General features: G+C 41.3%; 1 protein-coding gene across 6 annotated transcripts in view; it reads right to left on the bottom strand.

Moving 5' to 3' along the window:
- snx13 (sorting nexin 13) overlaps nucleotides 1-22137 on the bottom strand; it is a 234419-nt gene extending 212282 nt beyond the window's left edge. For 5 of the 6 annotated variants that reach the window (XM_087987099.1, XM_087987100.1, XM_087987101.1 and 2 more), the window contains exon 1: nucleotides 22037-22137. In XM_087987099.1, coding sequence (XP_087843225.1) covers nucleotides 22037-22096 — 60 coding nt within the window. In that variant the 5' untranslated portion in view covers nucleotides 22097-22137. Of the gene's footprint in view, nucleotides 1-5126; nucleotides 5281-22036 lie in introns of those variants that run through there. The other variant, XM_087987098.1, reaches the window with a different exon arrangement.
- Nucleotides 22138-22727: the final 590 nt, after the last annotated feature.

Genomic DNA, 22727 nt, shown 5'->3' with positions numbered 1-22727 from the left:
AGGGTGGCATCCTGCACACAAATATAAATCTGTGGGTAGGGAAGTATAGTCTGCAGCTGAAAAATGTGTTGCTGGAAAAGCGCAGTAGGTCAGGCAGCATCCAAGGAGCAGGAGAATCGATGTTTCGGGCATAAACCCTTCTTCAGGAAAGCAGATGAGTGAATCTGTGAATTAGGGCACCATGCCATTAGCTATGTATCCACTGCTATCTATCCTTGCCCAACTGCTCATGCCCGAAACGTTAATTCTCCTGCTCCTTGGCTGCTACCTGACCTGCTGCGCTTTTCCAGCAACACATTTTTCAGCTCTGATCTCCAGCATCTGCAGTCCTCACTTTCTCCTAAATATAGTCTGCAGCATCCTAGTTTTTCAGACATAGTGGTGAATGATCAAATTACAGGGAGGAGTCTCCAACTGGTGCCAGGAGCTTGGTACGATGCATGCCTTCCTCATCCCACTCATTCGATTGGCCAACAGCCCCAAAGAGCATAGGCCTCTTCCACTGCCTGTTAATTAAAAGCAATGGTGGGATCTTAATTGAAAATACTTACACACTTAAGAGCTTCACATGGGCCACAAGCACATGATCCACTGGATGCCTCCCAGACTCCTGTAAAAATCACAGTTGGGCAAGGGTAGATAGCAATGGATACATAGCTAATAGCATGGTGCCCTAATTCACAGATTCACTCACCTGCTTTCCTTAAAATTCAGGCCAATGAATTTGATGCTTACTAAAACCATTGACCCCTTGCAATGTCTCAATTTCCCTTAACTGATATTACAACTCCCAAGTGATTCCACATTTAAAAGAGAAAGCAAATTGTTACATTAATATCATTTATCTGAATATTAAGCAAGTGAGGTCACAAAACATGGAACTCTGGTCCTGTCAATTCTTTTATATATAAAAAAAATCATGAACTCCAAGAGGCTGGCATTTTTGTCAGCATCAGTTCTCCTAATATCTCATGCTTTCCTAGGTTTTGATTTTCAAGTGAAGTTTGAAAGACACTACCATTCTCCCTACACACTGACTAGTATAAGCTAAGGACATTATCTCTAGATATTATTTAAATTGTTCACATCTTATGGAATAATGTCCAAAATAACACATTAAAATGGCTGTGTGTTTGCAAGCAAAATACAAAAATAACATTTAACTACTAACATTTTGAAATTGTATGTCAACACAAAATATTCTTTATTTCCAATCTGGTAATACAGTGAAGCACCCCAAGCTGTTTTAAATGTAGAACAAGGCAAAAATAGATGCAAAGCAAAGAAGATATTAAAGGAACTAACAAGAAAATACATGTAAAAGTGAGAGTGCAGCAATCTATTCGGAAGATTAATGGACTGTTACCTTTAAATCAAAACAGGATCAGAATACATAAGTAGTGAAGGCTTGCTTCAAATTGTACAGGAACTTGGTTGGACCACACCTGGAGCACTGTGTATAGCTTTGGTTCCACTACAGCAGGGAAGTTATTGGAGAGTGTGCATTGTAGGTGTATTAGATTTGTTCATGGGATAGCGGGTTGTTAGAGTTATACAGCACAGAAGACGACCCTTTGGTCTAACCTGCACGTGCAAACTAAACTAGTCTCACCTGCATGCTCCTGGCCCATATGGGAAACTGAGCTATTATTATCTAAATTTTTGAACAATGAGTAGTGAACTCATTAAAGCATACAAAATACTTAAGAGGTATATAGAATAAATGCAGTTGAGAGGTTCTCCCTGGTTAGGAGTTTAGAACCAGTGGACACAACTTGAAAGCCCTGAAATAAGTCTTGAACACAAAACATGCAATTCAGAACTGAGTCATGATGGAGTTAGAGCAGTGGGGAGCTGAGGGTATCACTAGTATGGAGGACATTACCCAAGAAGTAGAAGTGAGGCAATAACAGAAAGCAAATTGAAAAAGCTTTTGATCAAAGCAAAGTTAAACATTCGGATGAATGGGACTGAAAATGGCAATGATAAACATTGACGAAGAGTCACAACCAAGATTTGGAGATCACCTGATGAAGGAGCAGCACTCCAAAAGTTAGTGTGCTTCCAATTAAACCTGTTGGACTATAACCTGATGTTGTGTGATTTTTAACCAAGTCACAACCAAAGTGGTCAGCTCACAACACAGCTAAACTGCACCATTAATCTTTGATCCCTAAATTGTATGTAATCACCCAGACTCAGACCAAATGTTTAACTTGGAGGGTTCTTATGGCACAGAGGTACAGTCTCTGCCTTTATGCCAGAATGCCTGGGTTCAAGTCCCCCAGCTCCAGAGATGCATAATAACATTGAAGAACAAGTTGATTAGAAAATACAATTGTTTCATAGGAGACCAGATTTAAAGTGCAGCAACTTGTTATGTATTCTTTCTAGCCTTCAGCTGCCAAAGATAAACACAGAAACATAGAAAACAGGAGCATGCTTTTTTTTAAAATCATGCTCGAGTGGGCCATTCACTCCTTCAAGATTGCTCCATCATTCAATAGGAATGTGGTATATCAAACATTTCATCAGGTTTCTCCCATTCCCTTAGATATTAGGGCTAAAGGGATCAAAGTTCTTCTTGAAAATATTCAATGTGTTGGCCTCAACCACTTTTTGGGGCATAAAATTTCACAGGATCACCACTCTGTGGGTGGAAAAAAAAAAGAGGTTCTCATCTCAGCCCTAAATGACATACCCTGTATTGTTAGAATGTCAGCCTTGATAAACTCTAGAATTAGCTCTCTTAATCTCTTCTTGTTTTAAAGAAATGCTTAAAACATCCTTGTTGAGCAAGCTTTTGGTCACCTGCCCTAATAGTTCATACTGCACAGTGCCAAGTTTTGTTTGATAACACTCCTATTAATTGCCTTGGGACAACTTCATTAAAAGCACAATACAAGTTTACCTATATGCTTCAACTATTATGCACATAATGAAGTACATAGAGTTAAATTTGCTCAACAGAATGCTGACAGCACAGTGTACCAAAACAAATACGTCACAACAACATTTTGCAACTATTTTCTCAGTTCAGCTAAAATTAAGCTTTTCTTCAAAAAAAAATGCAAATCAGCATAAGGTCATTCAAACAACAACAGTAGAAAATATTCTTTCAGCAAATAAAAGTACAATGGAATAAAACTCCATGTTAAATTTAACATTTAAATTTGGATTGTATTGATGCAGCATAACCAAAGTTACAGTGCAACATTAAAAGGCACCAAAGAGAGTGAAGTAAAACATTTGTAATTATATAAAATTGCCATAAGATCATATGTGTAGGCCAATCAGCCGCTTCTGGATTATCTCAAAGAAAATTCTGATAGATGCCAAACTTATCCTACATCTCATTTTTTTTTAAAAACAGGGCAGTGGTTTCTTCAAATTTTCTTTTCAACTCTTTTTTAAAAATAGCACATCATCCTTTACAAATTGCCAAATATGGGGAATAAAAGCAAACACACTGTTGAGTATAAAAATAATAGAGTCCGATTATAATTTTTTGATCTGTTTGGAAAGACCTTCAACTAGAAAATAAATAGCAAACTTGAGAATTGCAACAATGCCACAATCATTTAGAAATTATCCTAATTGTATTGGGGGAGGGGGGGTTCACAGCATCAGGAATAGAAAAATTTGAGCATGTACAGTTACTTCAAGCTTTCACACACATCAACATACGGTTGAACAAAGAATACACAAACCGAAAAGTGAAAACTATTCAACAGCAAATATGGATGGGCTGGGTTTCCAATCACATTTACTCCACCATAAAGAGTTTACATTCAACTCAGTTGCACAGAGATCTCCATCGCTCCTTCAACCCATGTGTTGCAAAAAATTCATCCCTGGTTTTGCTCCTTGACCAATCCAACATTCCTTGACCCATCACCTTCTATCATCAAAACCTGAGCTCAACACTTGCTTATTTTCTAACATGCACAATGTCCAGCTTCCTCGCCCCCTATGCTCACCAAGGTCCATTGACTCTAAATCAACAAAACAAAAAAAAAAAAATTTTGACCCTTGGTCTCAATGGTCTTACTTGAACCCTGAAGTACCTCCAGTCCTGAAAACACCCTGCTCCTCTCACTCCATCCACCAGTTCACGTACCACTTCATCTGAAGTAGTGGCAGTGCCTTCAAACCGAGAAGTTCTTTCTCCAAACCACAAGACCTCTCAGTATTTCATTAAGATACTCCTTGAAACCTACTTCTTTGATCAGGTTTTTTTTTAACATTTCCTCTCATACCTTCTTTCCTTTGGTGTGTATTACAACATTAAAAAGCACGTTATAGGCACACATGCATACCTTTCTACCCTTTCGCCATTGCCTATCAACAGCAGACAGGTTTACCACTCTTACCACAAAGATCAACTTCCAAACCAAGGTTCCCTGTCAGATGTCAAATGTCAACATTGATTTCAAAAATCGAAACAATAGGTTCCTCTACAAATACAGGCAAGCTTTCATTCAACTGACCTTCAAAATAAACCCAAAATCCATCAGATAAAGGATAAAATGGAAAGAAACTCGGGATTTTGTACCGAGACATGAAAATGACACGAAACCATGGGAAGGAGCAGAGACAGAAGACGTCGAACGCCTGTCAACTTAAGTGTTTTAGGACGTACAGAAGAAAAGCTTACTCCAGTGGGCTGCAAACGGCAGATTTGCTGCTCCCAGCTCTAATGCAACTGGGGATTTTGACAGTATAAGAGGACAGTGGGGAGGGGGTTGGGATGTTGGAGTGGCCCAGAGGTAGCACGTATAGGATGCAGCAGAGGGAAGGGGAAATCAGAGATGCCCAGGACTAGACGATCTTGCCCCCACACCCCCCCAATCCGAGGGGAGAATGGGCGTGGCGCGCGACTGCAGACAATGGAACAGCCGGCGGCAGCGGCGCGCGCTCACACCGGCCACAGATGCACCAAGCCTGAGCTTGGAAGGGGGCATTAACACCCAGGCCAGCTCCCGGGGAGGGCGGGGGAAAGACGGAAACAGACGACTACCAGCACCCCACCCACCCCGATCCTCCCAAGGGGCCCGACACGAACGTCCGATCCCTGTTTCCCCCCCACCCCACGAGAACACCCTCCCCGCAAAGACGGCGCTCACCTCTTGGCTCATCCTTCCCACATCGAGCTGCTGTCAGCCGGCACAGCACATCCTCGCGCCTGGCTGTCGTGACTGTGGAGAGGTAATGCTGAAGTTAGAACTGTCAGGGCCGATCTCGCTCTGCTTGCTCGTTGACCGTTACTCTTTCCGGAACAGCCGCACCACCGCCATCTTAACGCTGCTGACGTTAGATTTAAAAAAAACTGTTGTCACGGCGACGCCGTTGCTGATTGGCCAAGACCGACGCCTCGTGGCGGACGCGACGTCAGCTGAGGGCCGCCCACCTGCGCTGCGGAAAGCGCGTGCGCGCTGCCTGGAGAGTCGGAGTTGCGCGAGCGAAATGGTGTAACGGTAGGGTCGATTGTACTTTTGGGAGATCTGCGTGGGTTCCTGGATAAAAAGAGTTGCATTTTCTCCCTCCGTTAAAAGTTCAATCCTTTGAAGTAATTGGGATCTAATGACATGATAAGAAGTGTTCCCAGATATGCTTAATCCACCTGTTTTCAAATGGGTTATGATTCCACTGGATTAGGTGGGTTTTCTCGTCGAGCCTTCTGGTTCAGAGGGAGGGATGCTAGCACTGCACCACAAGCGCCCCAAAAGAACGCGTATGTATTTGCCAACCCACAGCTATTCCAACTGTATGTCTCAGCTTGCTCGTGTTTAGCAAGAGAAAAATGTTATTTTTCTGATTGGAATGAAGATTAGTAGCATCAACCAATCAGCCTTCACGTAGAAGGCTGCAAAAGCTGTCAACAACCGATTATCACATAATTGGTTAGACTTTGCTGCAACATGAATTTCTACCATAAAGCTTGTCAGATGAGCTGTTGGCTTTATGGTTTAAAATATGATTATATCATGGTTAACAGCGTATAACAAGTACGTTCCTAAATTGAAAGATGAACACTCCAGAGTAGGAATAATAATCGGGGCAAAGCCACCTACTGTGGGATATGAGTGGATCTTCAACAAATAAATTGGAGTTAAATGTAAGGAGAAACATTAGCTGAACATTTTCAAAGGAGGGATGTTTGGGCACAATCAAGGTACATTCCTTCAAAAGAGAAAGGGAGGGCTAACAAATCCAGAGCTCCCCGAATGACAAAGAAATTGAAATTAAAAGTGTTCCATTGACAGATCTCAGGCAGAAAATACCAATGAGTACCCTGCAGAATACATAAGATTCAGAAGGATTGTGAAAAAGCAGGAGTTTGAGAAAAGCATGATAGTTAACATTTTAAAAACAGAAATCCCAAAGTCTTCTACAGGTATACAAATAGTTAAAGGGTGGTAGAAGTGGGGTCAATTAAAATGAGTCATCATTTGGTTATTAAGGGAAAATCAGGTTTAATTAATTCACTGAATTTTTTGAAAAGGTAATAGAGAGTTGATGAGGGCTATGCTGTTGATAAAATTGACATTATGTTTGATTCAGTGCCACAAAACAGACTTGAGTGAAGTTATAGCTAAAAGCATGGAAATGATACCAAATTGGCTGAGTGACATGAAACAAAGTAGCAGTTAATGGATGTTCTTTGGAAGATGGTTAAGAAGGTGTTTAGCACGTTTGCCTTCATTGCTGAGATCATTGAGTATAAGAGTTGGGATGTCATGTTGCGGTTGTACAGGACATTGGCGAGGCCACTTTTGGAATACTGAGTACAGTTCTGATTGTCTTGCTATCAGAAGCCTATTAATATGTTGGAAAGGCTTCAGAAAGGATTTACAAGGATGTTGCTGGGATTGGAGGGTTTGAATTATAAGATTAGGCTGGGACTTTTTCACTGAAGCATGGGAAGTTGAGGGGTGAAGAGGATGGTTCATATGTGGAGTGAACTGCCAGAGGAAGTGATAGATGTAGGTACAGTTAGAACATGTAATGTCATTTAGGTAAGCACATGAAAAGGGAAGACTTAGATGATATAGGCCAAACACAGGCATTATTCTAGTTTGGGAAACTTAGTTGGCAGAGACAAGTTGAACCGAAGGGTCTGTCTCCATACTGTATGACCAGGGAAGGTTAACAGTGAAGTTCCCCAAGGGTCAGTACTGAGACCTTTTTATTCTTGATATATATCGATGATCTAGATCTTGATGTACAGGTTACAATTTCAAAGTTTATGAATTATTTAAATCTTGGAACCATTGTAACTTGTAAGGAGGATAGTGTTGAACTTCAAAAGTTGGTGGATTGGGAACATTAGTGATAGTTAAGATTTAATTTGGAGGTACATTTTGGTAGAAAGAACATGAAGAGACAACGTACAATGAAGGGTGCAACTCTGAGGGAGGTGCAAGATCAGAGGGGCTTAGCTGTATACATGGATTAATCATTTAAAGGGCAGAAATGATGAGAGAACAGTTAACATTTAAATTACGTTTTTTTTAATTGGGGGGTATAGAGCTTGAGAGCAAAGGGGTAATGTTGAACTTATTTAAGACTTAAAAAGTGTGGCACTGGAAAAGCACAGCCAGTCAGGCAGCATCCAAGGAGCAGGAGAGTTGACGTTTCGAGCATAAGCTCTTCATCAGGAATATGGGGGGGGGGGGGGGGGGGGGTGGCATGGGGGCTGACAGGTAAATGGGAGGGGGATAAGGTTGAGGATAAGGTAGCTAGGAATGCGATCGTTAGATGAAGGTGAGGAGTGATGGTAATAGGTCAGAGCAGATAGGTGGGAAGGAAGATGGACAGTTCAAGAGGGCGATGCCAAGTTGGAAGGTTAGATCTTGGGTAATGTAGGGGGAGGGACGATGAGGAAATTGGTGAAATCGACATTGATTCCATGTGGTGAGAGGGTTCTAAGGCAGAAGATGAAGTGTTTTTCCTCCAGTCGTCAGGTGGCTAGTATTTGGCGGTAGAGGAGGCCCAGGACTTGCATGTCCTTGGTGGAGTGAAACGGGAAATTGAAGTAGTTGGCCACAGGGCAGTAAGGTTGTTTAGTGCGTGTGTCACAGTGATGTTCTCTGAGATGTTCCACAAGTTGGCGTCCTGTCTCTCCAATGTAGAGGAGACCACATCAAGAGCAACAGACACAGTAGATGAGCTGTTTGGCTGTGCAGGAAAATCTCTGCTGGATGTGGAAGGATCCTTTGGGGCCTTGGATGAAGATGAGGGGGAAGATGTGGGTGCAGGTTTTACACCCCTTGCAATGGCAAGGGAAGATGCCAGGAGTGGAGGCTGGGTTGGTGAGGGGCGTGGACCTAACGAGGGAGTTGCGGGGGGAATGGTCAGGTTGAACACCTCACCTTCCACCTTGGGAACCTCCAGCCACATTGAATCAATGTCAATTTCACCAGTTTCCTCCTCTCCCCTTCCCCTCCCCTCACATCCCAGATCCATCCCTCCAACTCAGCACTGCCCTCTTGAATTATCCTACTTGCCCATCTTTCATCCCACCTATCCGCTTCACCCTCCGCTCCAACCTATCACCATTACCATTACGCCCCCACCTTCATGTACCTATCACATTCCTAGCTACCTTTGCTCCAGCCCCACCCATCTCCCATTCATCCCTCAATCCCCTACCCCCACCATACCTGATGAAGAGCTTAGGCTCGAAACATCAACGCTCCTGCTGCTGCCTGACCTGCTGTGCTTTTCCAACACCACACTTCTTGATCCTGATGTCCAGCGTCTGCAGTCCTCACTTTCTCCTTATTTAAGACTTGTTAACCTAGTTTGACTTCCGTTAGAGAATTGTGTTTAGTTCTGGATGCTGCACATTAAGAAGAAAGTGAGAACCTTGGATAGAATATGGAAGAAGTGAAAGAATGATTCAAAGGATGAGGAATTCCAGTTGTTAAGATTGATTGGAGAAATTGAGCCAGATTTACTTGAACAGAAGCCTGAGGGGAGATTAAACAGAAAGATTTCAATTCATGGAAGATCTGAACAGAGTAAATAGGAAGAAAATGCTTCCACTCTTAAGGGATGAAACATGAGATATCACTCCTTAAAGTAATTGGTAAAAGAAGCAAAGGTGATTGGAAATATTTTTCACACTGAATGATTACGGTCTGGAATGTTCTCCTGGAAAATGTGGTGGAGGCAGGTTAAATTGGGACTTTCAAAAGCAAATTTGATGATTGTTTACAAATGAAGAATGTGCAGAGTTAATGAGAACAGCCAGGAGAATACCACTATGTGAGATGTTTATCTAAACTGGCACAGACACAATAGTTTGACTCCCCTCCCCTCTGCATTGTAGATTAGATTAGATTTTTAGATTACATTACAGTGTGGAAACAGGCCCTTCAGCCCAACAAGTCCACACCGACCCGCCGAAGCGCAACCCACCCATACCCCTACATTTACCCCTTACCTAACATTACGGGCAATTTAGCATGGCCAATTCACCTGACCTGCATATCTTTGGACTGTGGTAGGAAACCGGAGCACCCGGAGGAAACCCACGCAGACACAGGGAGAACGTGCAAACTCCACACAGTCAGTCGCCTGAGGCGGGAATTGAACCCGGATCTCCAGCGCTGTGAGGCAGCAGTGCTAACCACTGTGCCACCGTGCCGCCCAAAATAGTACTGTGAATTCCACATTATTCTTATTGCACTGGAAGGGACATTCTAGGAAATTGAGTTGTTGCCTGATGCAAAGATTTATTATGGTCAATTAATTTTTCACTTCTGTTACATGTAGAGATAAGAGGATCAGAGATTATTTTTAAAGCTAAGATATTTAGGAGCAGATTTAATAGAGGTGTCTAATCATGAAAGACGTTTGATAATTGTTAAAGTCAGTAAGATAGTTATGTATTGGGACACCATGTTAAATTAAGGAAAATTTGAAAGGCATCATGTGACTGGTTTGTCTGACAGTAAGGCGAGATAGTTTGAGATATTTTGCAGTCAACCTAGTCTGAGATGTTATGACACATCTCTGGAGCATGTGGGACTTCTGAGATATAGGACTCAACACCCAGGAATTCTGGCGCACAGGCAGTGACACTGTGCTACATGAGACCCCCTGCCCCCTACCAAGTAGTTTGATTGCTAGAGATTAAAGGTGGGGGAGGGGGTCAAATTAATGTATTGGCAAGAATGTGCAATTTGTTTGCATTTGGAGGCAAAAATCAGCATTTATAGTTCACAGAAGACAACAACTGACAATTTCCCAGAATGTTCCTTCCAGAGAAATAAGATTGGTGTGGAATCACAGAACTGTTCCAGTCCAGAAAGGGGTCAATTCTAACTACCGTGTCTGTGCCAACTCACAAAATAATTATCTCACGTAGTGCCATTCTCCTGGCTCTCCTCATTAACTCTGCACATTCTTCCTTTATAAACAACCATCCAATTCGCTTTTGAATGTCTCAAATTAACCTGCCTCCACTATACTTTCTGGGGGAACATTCTGAACTGTAACCACTCATTGTGTGATAAGCATTTCCAATCACTTATGCTTCTTTTAGGAATTAATGTAAGGTGTGCCAACTCATATTTAACCTTTTATAAGTCATCTAAATTATGTTGCTCTACCTTGGGGAAATATTTTAAAGATATCTGCAAAACTTCTCAGTCAAATTGTGACTACCAGGACTCAGAGGAGAGAAACTATAAGCATCGGAACTCTGGTTCACTACAAAGAATTGCAGAGGGGCCTCATACTCAGATTGAAAAGATTAAATTCATGCGGATTTTAAAACAAGGCTGGAAGATTTGCCGAGCTTCCTAAAATGTGGGTTCGACCTCCAATGTGGTTGCCAGCCCAATCTTTGAGGTTGCAAGCACTGATCCAGCTATCGTCCTCATTTATTTAAATATCGATAAGACAATTGAACTGCTTTTCCGATCATCAAATCACCTGTGACAAAGTAATTGTCTTCATTTTTTAAAAATTGTTCAGAGGTATTACTATACATGTCTGTGCATGTGGGACTTGAAGTCAGGCTTCTTGGCTCAAACATTACTGCTGTGCCACAAGAGCCCTCCAGCAAATTCCTCATGGAGTTTTGAGGCCCATTTAAATCACAGTTTAAGAGTAGACAAGACCTGAATCTTTTCACAATTACATTAAGAGGAAGATAGGGCTTTCTATTTAAAGACCTGTAGATTAACAGCTTTACTGTTGTTGTTGTTGAATTCATTTTCCTACCACCCCAAACACTCACCTCAGGGGCATCTCACTTTCTCCCCACCCTCTCAAACAGACATCTCATTTACTCCCCGCCCTGTGAATTCTCGCCCTCAAGCAATTTTCCAGTTATAGGTGGAGGCCAGTATTATGGTTGTATTATTCTCTCACTGTATTGTAAAACTGAATACATATTCTGCAATGAGAACAAGTTTGCTTTTAAACAGATACTTATAAATTAATTGCTGTTTTTATTTTACTGGTTGTTGCTCTGATTCTACAAGTGTTTTGATGTTTTGCATGATTGTTTCAAGTTTCACACACCTGTACAAAGTCAATTGATAAGTACTGAAGCACTTTTTGTTGACTTCAAGGCTTCTGCACAAACCAGTTGCTCACAAACATGGGTGCACAGGTAGGCCTTCCCCTTGGAATAGAGCATGGCTTGGAGGATGAGCAAAGGACATATGAGCTGGACTAGCTGCTAGAAGTGGGAGGAGGAGAGAAGCAGTCATGGCAGAAGGTTACATCTGCTAAGCGTGTTCAAGGAGGAGATTGCAGACCAGTAGGGAACATCTGAAATTTAGCTATAATGTCTTCACTAGAATCTAGTGCTATCCGTATCCACAAGTTGAACCTCAACTTTATTTGCTTCACAACTGCCTATACTTGCAACAGCTGGGGTGGGAAGGCAATTTCATCAGAGGGGAATGGGATGGATGGTGTTAGGGAATGAAGGGTGGGGCAGGCAGGGATTCTTGCTCAAAAGCATTCAGCGCCTGATCGCACAGTCTTCAGGAAGGCAGAGCCATCGAGACGTACTTCTGCTCTTACTGCCAAAATGCGTGCCCCACACTCCCACCCCTTCTGTGCAGTAAACTGCCTTGCCAGAGTGAAACGTCTGAATCAAACCAAGCTTATTGGCATGGTCAAGGTGGACCAAAGGGTCTGTTTCTGTGCTGTACATCTCTATGACTATAATAGAGTTGACCACCAAGGCACAATCCATTATCATCTGAGACAAAAGGCTGACAAAGACGACTTAAGATCAGAGTAAAATAATTGTATTTGTGGTATGCATTGTGTATATTGTTTTGTTGGAAACTGAATTGTTTGAAATTTTCTAGTGTTTTCTGATTGCATTTGGAGTTCTTTCGAGTAAAAATTATTGTTTTGATTTTTTTTTTGAAATACCAGTGTGAAATATTGTTAGCTAATTCACCAGAGAGTAAGGGTTGCTGCTTCACTTATAAAAGATCTGTGACTTAACAGTTAAAAGTTGCAACTCAGCAACTGCTAAGGACAAATAAAATGGTTTACTTCGGGCACAGAAAAGAGAACAGGGAGAGCTTCTGAGCTGATGGTGGTTTAATGGCTTCTCTGTACCTGGTTCACATCCCTGACTGTTCAGCTACCTGAGAACCACTGTTGGCAAACAAAAGGTCTATGTGATCAATGGCTATGGATTAGGGACCAGTTAATCAGCTACTTCCACCAACTGAAGTTCCATCTGTCTACCACTCTCAGTTCCAGTTCATCTACAACCATGCATTAACTAGTGTTTAAGCAAGCAGCTGAGTTCGTGATGTCAGGTCACTTGCTTTCACAACATGAAGTAATCCTTGGTTTTCGAACTGCACCTTTATCATTTCTGTCCACAATTAAAAATACAAATAAAAATACACAATCCTTACAGCCAATTCAAAAATGAACGAGCCAATTGCACTTTCTTTGAGTGAAAGAAAGTAGAATGTCACTGCTTATTAATCCTAAGAGTAATAGCAAAATATTATGATTTGGAGATGACGGTGTTGGGCTGGGTGGACAAAGTTAAAAAATCACACAACACCAGGTTTATTTGGAAGCACAAGCTTTCGGAGTGCTGTTCCTTCATCAGGTGGTTGTCTATCATGTTATCAATGAAGTCAAACAATTTTGCATATTTTATGCTCCTCCATTCAGTAAGATCACCGTTGGTCTGTTTGTGTTTTGAATTCCACATTCTCATCTACCCCGATAACCTTAAGATTCTATGCTCAAAAAGAATTTATCCAAATCTGTTATAATTCAGTGAGACACGGCCTCCACCACCTTCTGATGCAGAAAGTTCCAAAGTTCTGTCCTGAAAGGGAAACTCCTGATTTTAAAACAATGTCCTCAGTTCTGGATTCACCCAAGAGAAAGCGTACACTTTATTGAGACTATTCAGGATTTATACACTTCAATAAAATCACCCCTCACTCATCTAAACTCCAGTGGAAACTATTCTTGCCTGTGTGGCAGGTAGGTAGGATGTCAAATGTGTCAGGATTAGGATGCAAGGTGAGTAGGATACCAGAGTGCAGGTGTCAAGAGGACCAGATAAATGACGTAGTTTTGGGTAGGCTGGGGTGGGTGGGAGAAATTGAGTCAGGCAGAGGGGGGCATTATTGCGTGAGTTCTGGGGTGGAGGTCAGGTCTGGCCATGGGGTAAGATCTCAAAAGGGTTGGGGGGTTCTGGTTCCAAGGGTGGTGGAGGTGGAGGTAACTTGGGCCCTGAGCAGGGGAAGGGGTTTTTCGGCTCCTGGGGTTGAAGGGGATGGTCAAAGCTGGTGTATGTGAAGGTGTATCAGGTCCAAAACGAGGCATGGGGAGTCAGTTGACCCAGAGTTCAGGGTTGAAGGGCAGTTGAGCAGGTGAAGGAGGCTCAGGTCCGAAACAAGGAAAGAGTACAGTAAGGGGTTCAACTCCCAGGGGATGAAGAAGGTTCATGTCCAGAGTGGTAGAAAGCGATGGTGCCCTTAACACATGAATGTGAGAACAGGTTGTTGGGTTGGGCAGTGGGGCAAGGAGAATGTTGAGCCCAAAGTGGGCAAATGTGTTGGGTTAGGAATTGGGAGAGATCTGGGGGAGATGTAGGCAGAACTATGTGAGATAAAGTATGGGGTCAGTTAAATAGTTACTCAGGATTATTAAAGAGACTAACTTTTCCTGAGTAATTATTTTACTTGATTTCCTTGAAACTAAATTCTCTGATACAAATGGAGCCTTCAGAGTTTCAGGCATGGAGAAACTGTGCTATGGAATCTTCAGTTTACCAGGCAATCCCTTTGGGGTTTGCTATGATGGAGATTGTATGCAACTCTGATTTATGCTGGAGTAATGATTAACTGACCATCAGAAAATCCAGCCTACCTTCAACCTCAACAAACTTCAGCAGAAATTTTGTATCTCCCATATCAGCCATTATCATTAAGGCATCTAAATGAATCTGCTAACCTGTGAATAAGCTTTAAATAGTAGTATAAACAAGCTAAAACCCTAGCAACGATTCAAAGTAATTTGTTGTGTAACTTTTCCAATAAAACTTATACAAATTTCATTTATTAAAGTAAGATTTCTTTCATTTGGATAAAAGTTAGTGTATAAATTCCATATTTTAAATAAACAATTAATTTGCTAAAATAAAAGAATGCCTGAAAGTGTTAATGGTGAGTAATGCAGAATTTTTAAAATGTCTTTCTCTTTTTCTTCACAATGACCTTACGTCTGCAACCTCTTGTTTGTAAGGAATGTACCAAGGTTGAAGTGTTAAAAATGGAGCAACATGTTCTAATGTTTGTGATATTAATCTTGAAAATGTAATGTCATGTTTCATTATACAAATCCTTCATGCTGTTTTAATCTGTTCCTGTATTGACTAAGCAGATTACACTCTCAGGAGCATAACATACAATTACTAAACCGATAAAATTTTATTCAGCACCTTCAGAAAACAACATACAAGCCAATAAATCATTATTGTACACCAGTCAAAAGTAAACCGAGCATGATACTTGCAGTATTGTGCACAGTTTTGGGCCCCATATCTCAGGAAGGATGTGCTGGCCCTGGAGCGTGTTCAAAGGAGGTTCACAATAATGGTCCCAGGAACAAAAAACTCACCATATGAGGAATGTTTGAGGACTCGATGAGTTTAGAGGGATGAGGGGGATTTTAATTGAAACTTACAGAATACTGAATGGCCTAGGACAGAGTGGATGTTGGGAAAATGTTTCCATTGGTAGGAGAGACTAGGACCCAAGGGCACATCCTTAGAGTAAAGTAAAGACCCTTTTACAACGGAGTAAGGATAAGAGAGTGGTGAATCTATGGAATTCATTGCCACAGAAGGCTGTGGATGCCAGGTCATTGAGTGTATTTGAGACTGGGATAGATACATTCTTATTGTCAAGGGTATCAAAAGTTACAGAAGAAAGCAGGAGAATGGGGTTGAGAAACTTATCAGCCATGATTGAATGGTGGAGAAGACTCAATGGGCTGAATGGCCTAATTTCTGCTCCTATATGTTATGGTCTTATGACATTAATTAATCCTTTTAAGCAGTTAACAATAATTTTACTATTTTCAGTCAGTTAGAATACATGCTCAAAATGGATGCCATTTATTGGACATTCAAGGGGCCTTGTAAAATAGCACCTTCAGCATGTTTGCTGTTCTCATGCACATTACACTGGATGCCATATTGGTGAAGTAATTAACACAAACTCAGCAAGCAAACTCAGTCAGTAAATCAATACTACAGGAGAAAGTGAGGACTGCAGATGCTGGAGATCAGAGCTGAAAAATGTGTTGCTGGAAAAGCGCAGCAGGTCAGGCAGCATCCAAGAAACAGGAGAATCGACGTTTCGGGCATAAGCCCGAAGAAAGGCTTATGTCCGAAACGTCGATTCTCCTGCTCCTTGAATGCTGCCTGACCTGCTGCGCTTTTCCAGCAATCAATACTGCAATTGGTTTCTAAAACTGATTTGATCCAACAATGGCATTTGGGAGCTTAGCAGTCCTGTTTATACCACCTTTTCATCTATGAATCTGATGGTAAGAGGCTGACCCTGCATGATTAAGGTCTGAGCTTCCACTGCAGCATCCAGATTTTGAAATGATTTCTGCTTGTGCTGTAATAGAAGTTGAGATATTGGCCATCAAACACTGCATCAGGTTTCAGTTAACCATGCATGGTTAAAAATGTATTTAGCAAGAAGGAATCCTTCACCAATCTTTATTAACTATTAATTTTTTTAAAATTATTGTCAATTTTCAGGTTATTTGATCAATCAATACTGATTGTTGCTATGATTGTACAACTCTTTAGTGTTTTCTTGAGTTCTTTAAAGTAGTTTACAGGGACTAGTAGGGCAGGTGGTGAAAATCTGTTGACTTCAAACCATCTGCATAAAGCAATTGGGGCATGAATGCAGTTATAGGTCTTAGCTTTGACGGACAGAATGAGCAGAAGCCATAGCATGTAGTGAAATGTAGGAAACGGAGAAGTAGTACTGAGGTGGATGAAAGTGCACTCAGCATAAGGTCATCATCACCAAGCGGGGAAGACAGCAGATGGACATATAGATTGCCCACAAACAGCTATGGTCCTGCAGCAACCAGATTTTGGAATGATTTCTGCTTGTGCTGTAATGGAAGTTGAGACGTTGGCCATCAAACCCTGCAATAGGGGTCAGTTCACAAGTGTGCCAATAAAACTGTTTACCTACTCCATATTGGAAACGCAGAGCTCAAAGGTTTTCATCAGCATAGAGTTTTTGCTAGACTTCTCAAAGCATTTTGACATTGAACATAAGAACCAGGAGCAAGATTAGGCAATCCAGCCCCTTAAACCTGCTCTGCTATTTAATACAATCATGGCTGATCTCATCTCTGCCTCCATTCTACTTTTCTATTTGCTCTCCATTACCCTTTAATCCATTACTAATTAAAAATCTGTCTATCCCTATCAAATTTATTCAGTCTCCCGGCTTCCACTGTATTCTGAGCTAGTGAATTCCAGATTCATTGAGAGAAGTAATTCTTCCTCATCCTTTTAAATCTGCTATCCCTAAACTTACAATTATCAACTCTCATTCTTGATTGTGCCACAAAGAGAAAAATCTGCTCAAACCTGCTTTGGGCAATCCTTTCTGGCATCTTATGTATCTCAATGAGATCTCCTCTCGTTCCTATAAAGTATAGTGAGTACAGACATAAAGTGCTCAGTCTCCCTTCAAGTCTTTTATCTCTAAAATTCATCTAAGTGAACCATCTCTGAGCTCCCTCCAACACTTTTACATCCTCAAGTAGGAGGACCAAAACTTTGCAGTACTCCAGATGTGATCTCAGCAGTGCCTTGTAAAGTTGCAGCTACTGTTCCCTACTTATATATTCTATTCCATCAGCAATAAATGTCAAAAATTCTATTAACTTTCCTCATTACCTGTTGTACCTGCATACCACCAATTTGCAATTCATGCACAAAGGCACACATTGAAGCATTTTAAAGGTTTTTTTTTCTCTATTTAAATAATAAGTTCATTCTTCTGACCAAAATGAACAATGTCACACTCATCCATATTAAATTGTCAAATTTTGGCTTATTGACCTGACCTATCCATATCCACTTGTGAATTTCTTGTTTATTTACTTCACAGACTTTCTGAAGGCTTCTCCTAATCACCAAGCATTTTCTTGTGCACACCAATAATCATTCTTCTATAAGCTATCTCATCAAAGTGCACACTTCATAATTGTCTTCTGCAGCAGCAGCAGTACGTGTGACTTTTTTTTTGGGAGCTGGCCCCTGACCCTTACTCTGTGCCCTGGTTTCATAACACATATGCCGGATATCTTACCACATGCCCATTCCATCTCAGAACTGTCCTCTAAAGTATTTCCGTTATCTGGTGTTTGAGCTGGTGCCTACAGGTGAAAGCTTAAGAGAAGATGTTCCTTCATCATCACAGGCTTCCTGTTGAACCACCAGTTTGAAGTAGTTTGGCATTATGTAGAGGGTAAATTAAGATGTTCTTTCTTGCACCATCTACAGTTTTTGTACAATGAGATCAGGTGGGATGTCAGAAAAAGGGCTGCAGATGGGAACACTATAATTCTCCGAAATTTCAGCCCTACAGTTAATCACACCCTTAGCAATGTTTGCATCAATGATGGCAAGCACTGGCCTTCTCTGTGGTTGTAGAGGATGCAGCTGTGATTGTCCTCCTGCTGCCTCTAACTGTGCAGTGCCTCGTGCTTCAACAGAGATGGAAATGTGTCAGCTAGTGTGAGTGAGTTTTGTTTAGGTAATGCTGCCTGACATGGTTGAGTAGCTTGAAGATGTGGGTGAGGCTTCCAGCAGGACTCAGTCTGCGAGGGTGAACATCGGTATGAATCTTAACTGTAGAGGATGAATGATGATGATGTGGTGTATTGAACATTATCTGAAGCTGTTGGTGCAGTTAGTTGAACATGACATTTGAAGACACATTCAGTGACCATAATTCATTCGTGGTCATTGAATGCTCTGTTGTACTGCATGCAGCTTGACACTCATTATTGAACTCTGTGACTACTTTTTATTGCCTTTTAATTAATTCTCTGGAGCGTCTTTCTGGTCCCATGGGTGATCAACATGTCTCGTCCTCTGCTTCCCCTTGGCCAAGGCTTCCAATGCAGTGTAAGGGCCTGCAGTTTCCAATTCAAGTGAGTTTTAAATGTTTCCCAGATTAAAATGGTAAATGAATTCCAATGGCCCCTATTTCAGCCAGAATGCACTTCCCCTTTAAGGATTGCAGGATAGCTTTATTTGGTTCTTACTCTGGCAGCTTTGGGACTCCTGATGAGACATGCAGCTCAACAAGGTACTTAGCCCTGGCTGCAGACTGTGACCATGCCAATTAACAAGCAACACAAATCCGAAGCACTACCTGCATCAAAATCAGCATATGTGAGATAGCTTTGTCAAATATAGAAAAGGAGAATCCAAAGGGTTTTTACAAATACATTAAGGACAAAAGGGTAACTAGGGAGAGAATAGGGCCCCTCAAAGATCAGCAAGGTGGTCTTTGTGTGGAGCCGCAGGAGGTGGGGCTGATGCAAAACACTCCCACCCCCCATCAACCCAACCTCCACGCCTGGCACCTTGCCCTGCAACCACAAGAAGTGCAAAATATGCACCCACACCTCCCCCCTCATCTCTCTCCAAGGCCCCAATGGATCCTTCCATACCCGTCGCAAATTCACCTGCACCTCCACACACATCATTTACTGTATCCGTTGCACCCGATGTGGTCTCTACATTGGGGAGACAGGCCGCCTACTTGCGGAACATTTCAGGGAACACCTCTGGGACACCTACACCAACCAACCCAACCGTCCCGTGGCTGAACACTTTAACTCCCCCTCCCAATCCGCCAAGAACATACAGGTCCTTGGCCTCCTCCATTGCCAGACCCTGACCACACGGCGCCTGGAGGAAGAGCGCCTCATCTTCCGCCTAGGAACTCTCCAACCACACGGGATGAATGTAGATTTCTCCAGCTTGCTCATTTCCCTTCCCCCCACCTTATCTCAGTCCCAACCCCCGGATTCAGTACCGCCCTCTTGACCTGCAATCTTCTGCTCGACCTCTCCGCCCGCACCCCCTCTCCAGCCTATCACCCTCCCCCTCACCTCCTTCCACCTATCGTATTCCCAGCGCCACTCCCCCAAATCCCCTCCCCCACCACCTTTTATCTCAGCCCACCTGGCACACCAGCCTCATTCCTGAAGAAGGGCTTATGCCCGAAACGTCGATTCTCCTGCTCCTCAGATGCTGCCTGGACTGCTGTGTTTTTCCAGCATCACATTTTTCAACCCTAGTACTATGCTAATAAATTTGTCCTGTCTTTACAGACTTTACATCCTTTCTAAAATACACAGCTGAAAATAAGCCTCCAACTGAGGCTGATAAATGTTATAGCATGTTGTTTCAGCAATGCCAATTCTGAAAGGGCCTTTAAACAAGGAAATGTCTTTATATTTTACAGTATTCAGTAAGCCCCTATATCTACGAAAATGAAAACTTGAATTTATATAGGGTCTTTAATGATTTCAGGATATTGCACAATGTTATACACTCAATGGAGTACTTACAAAGTGAAATCACTATTGTAACACAGAAAGTGTGGCAATTTAACTGGATAGAGCAAGATCCTACAAACATCAGTCGGATAATGATCAAATAATGCTTCAGTGAGATTGGCAGATAAAGATCAGCCAGGACACCAGGGAAATCTCTCCTGTCATTCCTTGAAATAGTATCAGGTTTTCTTCCTTGCAATGAAGAACTGCAGGGTCTTTCTTTGAGAAATTTCCTTGGGTCATTTATGATCTTACTTTGTGCTCTTTCATTTTAAGACATACTGTCTTATGGCACTGAACCCAAATAACGCCAGAGACATCATGGACAGTTTACCATCGATAGGATAATGATATTCGACCATCAGAATGATTCAGGATCTTATGATTTCATATGGAAAAATAACAAAGTGACTCTGTGCAACTGACACAAAATCAACACCCAAGGCGAATATTAACCTGACATCTCAGAAGTGAAGTGCGTTGTTAAGATTAGAGGCAGGACATTCAATCCAATAAAACCTATCCCTCTATTCAAATAATTCGTGGTTGATCAAGTCTCAATTCTATTCGTTTACTTTTTCACCATATACTTTTGATACTGAGACTTACAGTAGTCCTTCCTTCAATAGCCAAGCAGGAAGTTTAACCTTATGCGCCCCACCCCATTGTCAGTTAGAATATCTGATGAAACCATTTATCTGCAGTTACTCTATTGAATCATTTCATTATTTTTGAAAGCATTGATTAGATCATCCTTCAAATCCTCCACCCCCCCCCCCCCCCCCCCACATAAGAGAAGGCAAATTTATACGAATTCATAAGTTAACCTCTAAACACTGCAATCATTCTGGTGAATCTGCACAATAGACATTTCAAGGCCAATTTATATTTCTTGTTTTTTTTATTTTCAGGAAATTTGTTCCCAAAACCTTGTACAATACTCTAGAATGGTATATCAACAATGTTCTGTGAACAGAAGCTGCAGCTCCTTTGTTTTGTATTCTAAGCTCATGATCAGAACTAACATTCCATTAACCATTTTCATTACTTTTTGTTCCTCTGATCTAGGTTTTATTGATTGGGACGCATGGAGACCTAAATCTCTTTGGTTCTGCAAACTCCTAGCTTGCATCTAATAAGAAAATATTCACATTCGTTTTCATCCCGAAGTTGATAAGATCACATTGTACACCATCTACCATAGTTGCACATCCTCACATAATCTGTTTATATCCCATCATAATCTTCTGCTTCCAACTACACAATTTACTGTTCTTCCCAACTCAGTGTTATCAGCATACTTGGATATATAACTGTCTAATCCTTTAACGAAGCCATTAATATATATGTTGAAAAACTTAGGTCCAAGGATGAATTGTGAGAACATCATTTGGTCTATTCTACATACCTCACTAATCAGAGAACATTTCATTACTTGTACTTTCAGTCTTTTGCCTCCAATCAAATTAATAATAAGGGATGATCTCTTTCTGTGTGCTTTCGTTTTGGTGAAAACTTATCAATTGCCTTCTAGTAGCTCACCTAAACACCATCTATTCAGCAGGTGAATGACCTTCAAATTTCAAAGAAATTAATCAAACATGACCTACCCTTCAGAAATATTATGTACTGCTTTGATCAGCTGGTAATTGCTTATGAGTTCTGACATCCATCTCTAATGATAAATCAGCAAGACCACTGGCAAATAGCAAGCTGCCTCTACTACAACACTAAATTAAAATCTGGTTTAGGATCTCAGTGAGTGTGAGACTTATTTGGCTTGATTATAACATGCGTTTCCTTTAAAGACCTAATAGGTTCATAGCAATATTTTAAACCAATGTACCATAATACATGATACTTAGCACTGTGGCACATGGAGGCTACTTACCCTGAACAGTGCTTTGATAGGATCCAATAAATGATAGAAAATGGATACTAGTCCAAACATCTCTGCTCAGTAACTCCAAACAACAGTTGAATCCAAACTAGTTTTCAGGCTATAGTTTTTTTAAAAATAACATGATTAGAAGAGATTATTAATATAGTGCTGGGTTTACTTTACAATCCAATGATGTGACAGATTAACAGTACTTGTGATTATGACGTTACTGACCAATGTCCCATATGTGCTAAACATTACCCAGCAGAGTAAATTTTAAAAAAACACAAGCATTTATTATGAAGGAATTACGACAAAAATTATTCTCGGTTAAAATAAATTCTAACAGATACTCTCTATGGCCATTATAACAATCCAAAACTGATCACACCTCACTTTTCTCCTTCCGTAGCCCTATATTTTCCTCTACTGTAAATATTTATTCTGTGGCTCCTAAAAAACATAATGCGCTGTCTCAACCTTTCCTCCACTCATAACTCCAAAAATGATGTAAACAAACTTGCCCTCTTCTTTCTCTCCTTTATTGTTCATTATAAATTGATAAAGACCCAAACAAATGAAACAGACTTCTGTTTACTTTGTTATGACTCACAACAATTTTATAATCTTCTTTTAAATCCAGTCTAAACCTTTCTTACTCCAAGAGAAATAGTCCAAGTATCCCAACTCTCTCATCACA

This window comes from Chiloscyllium plagiosum, unplaced genomic scaffold (assembly GCF_037043375.1).
Source record: "Chiloscyllium plagiosum isolate Xiang-an unplaced genomic scaffold, Cpla_swu_hap1 HiC_scaffold_5, whole genome shotgun sequence".
Lineage (NCBI taxonomy): Eukaryota > Metazoa > Chordata > Chondrichthyes > Orectolobiformes > Hemiscylliidae > Chiloscyllium > Chiloscyllium plagiosum.
This window is presented reverse-complemented; position numbering and strand designations above follow the sequence as displayed.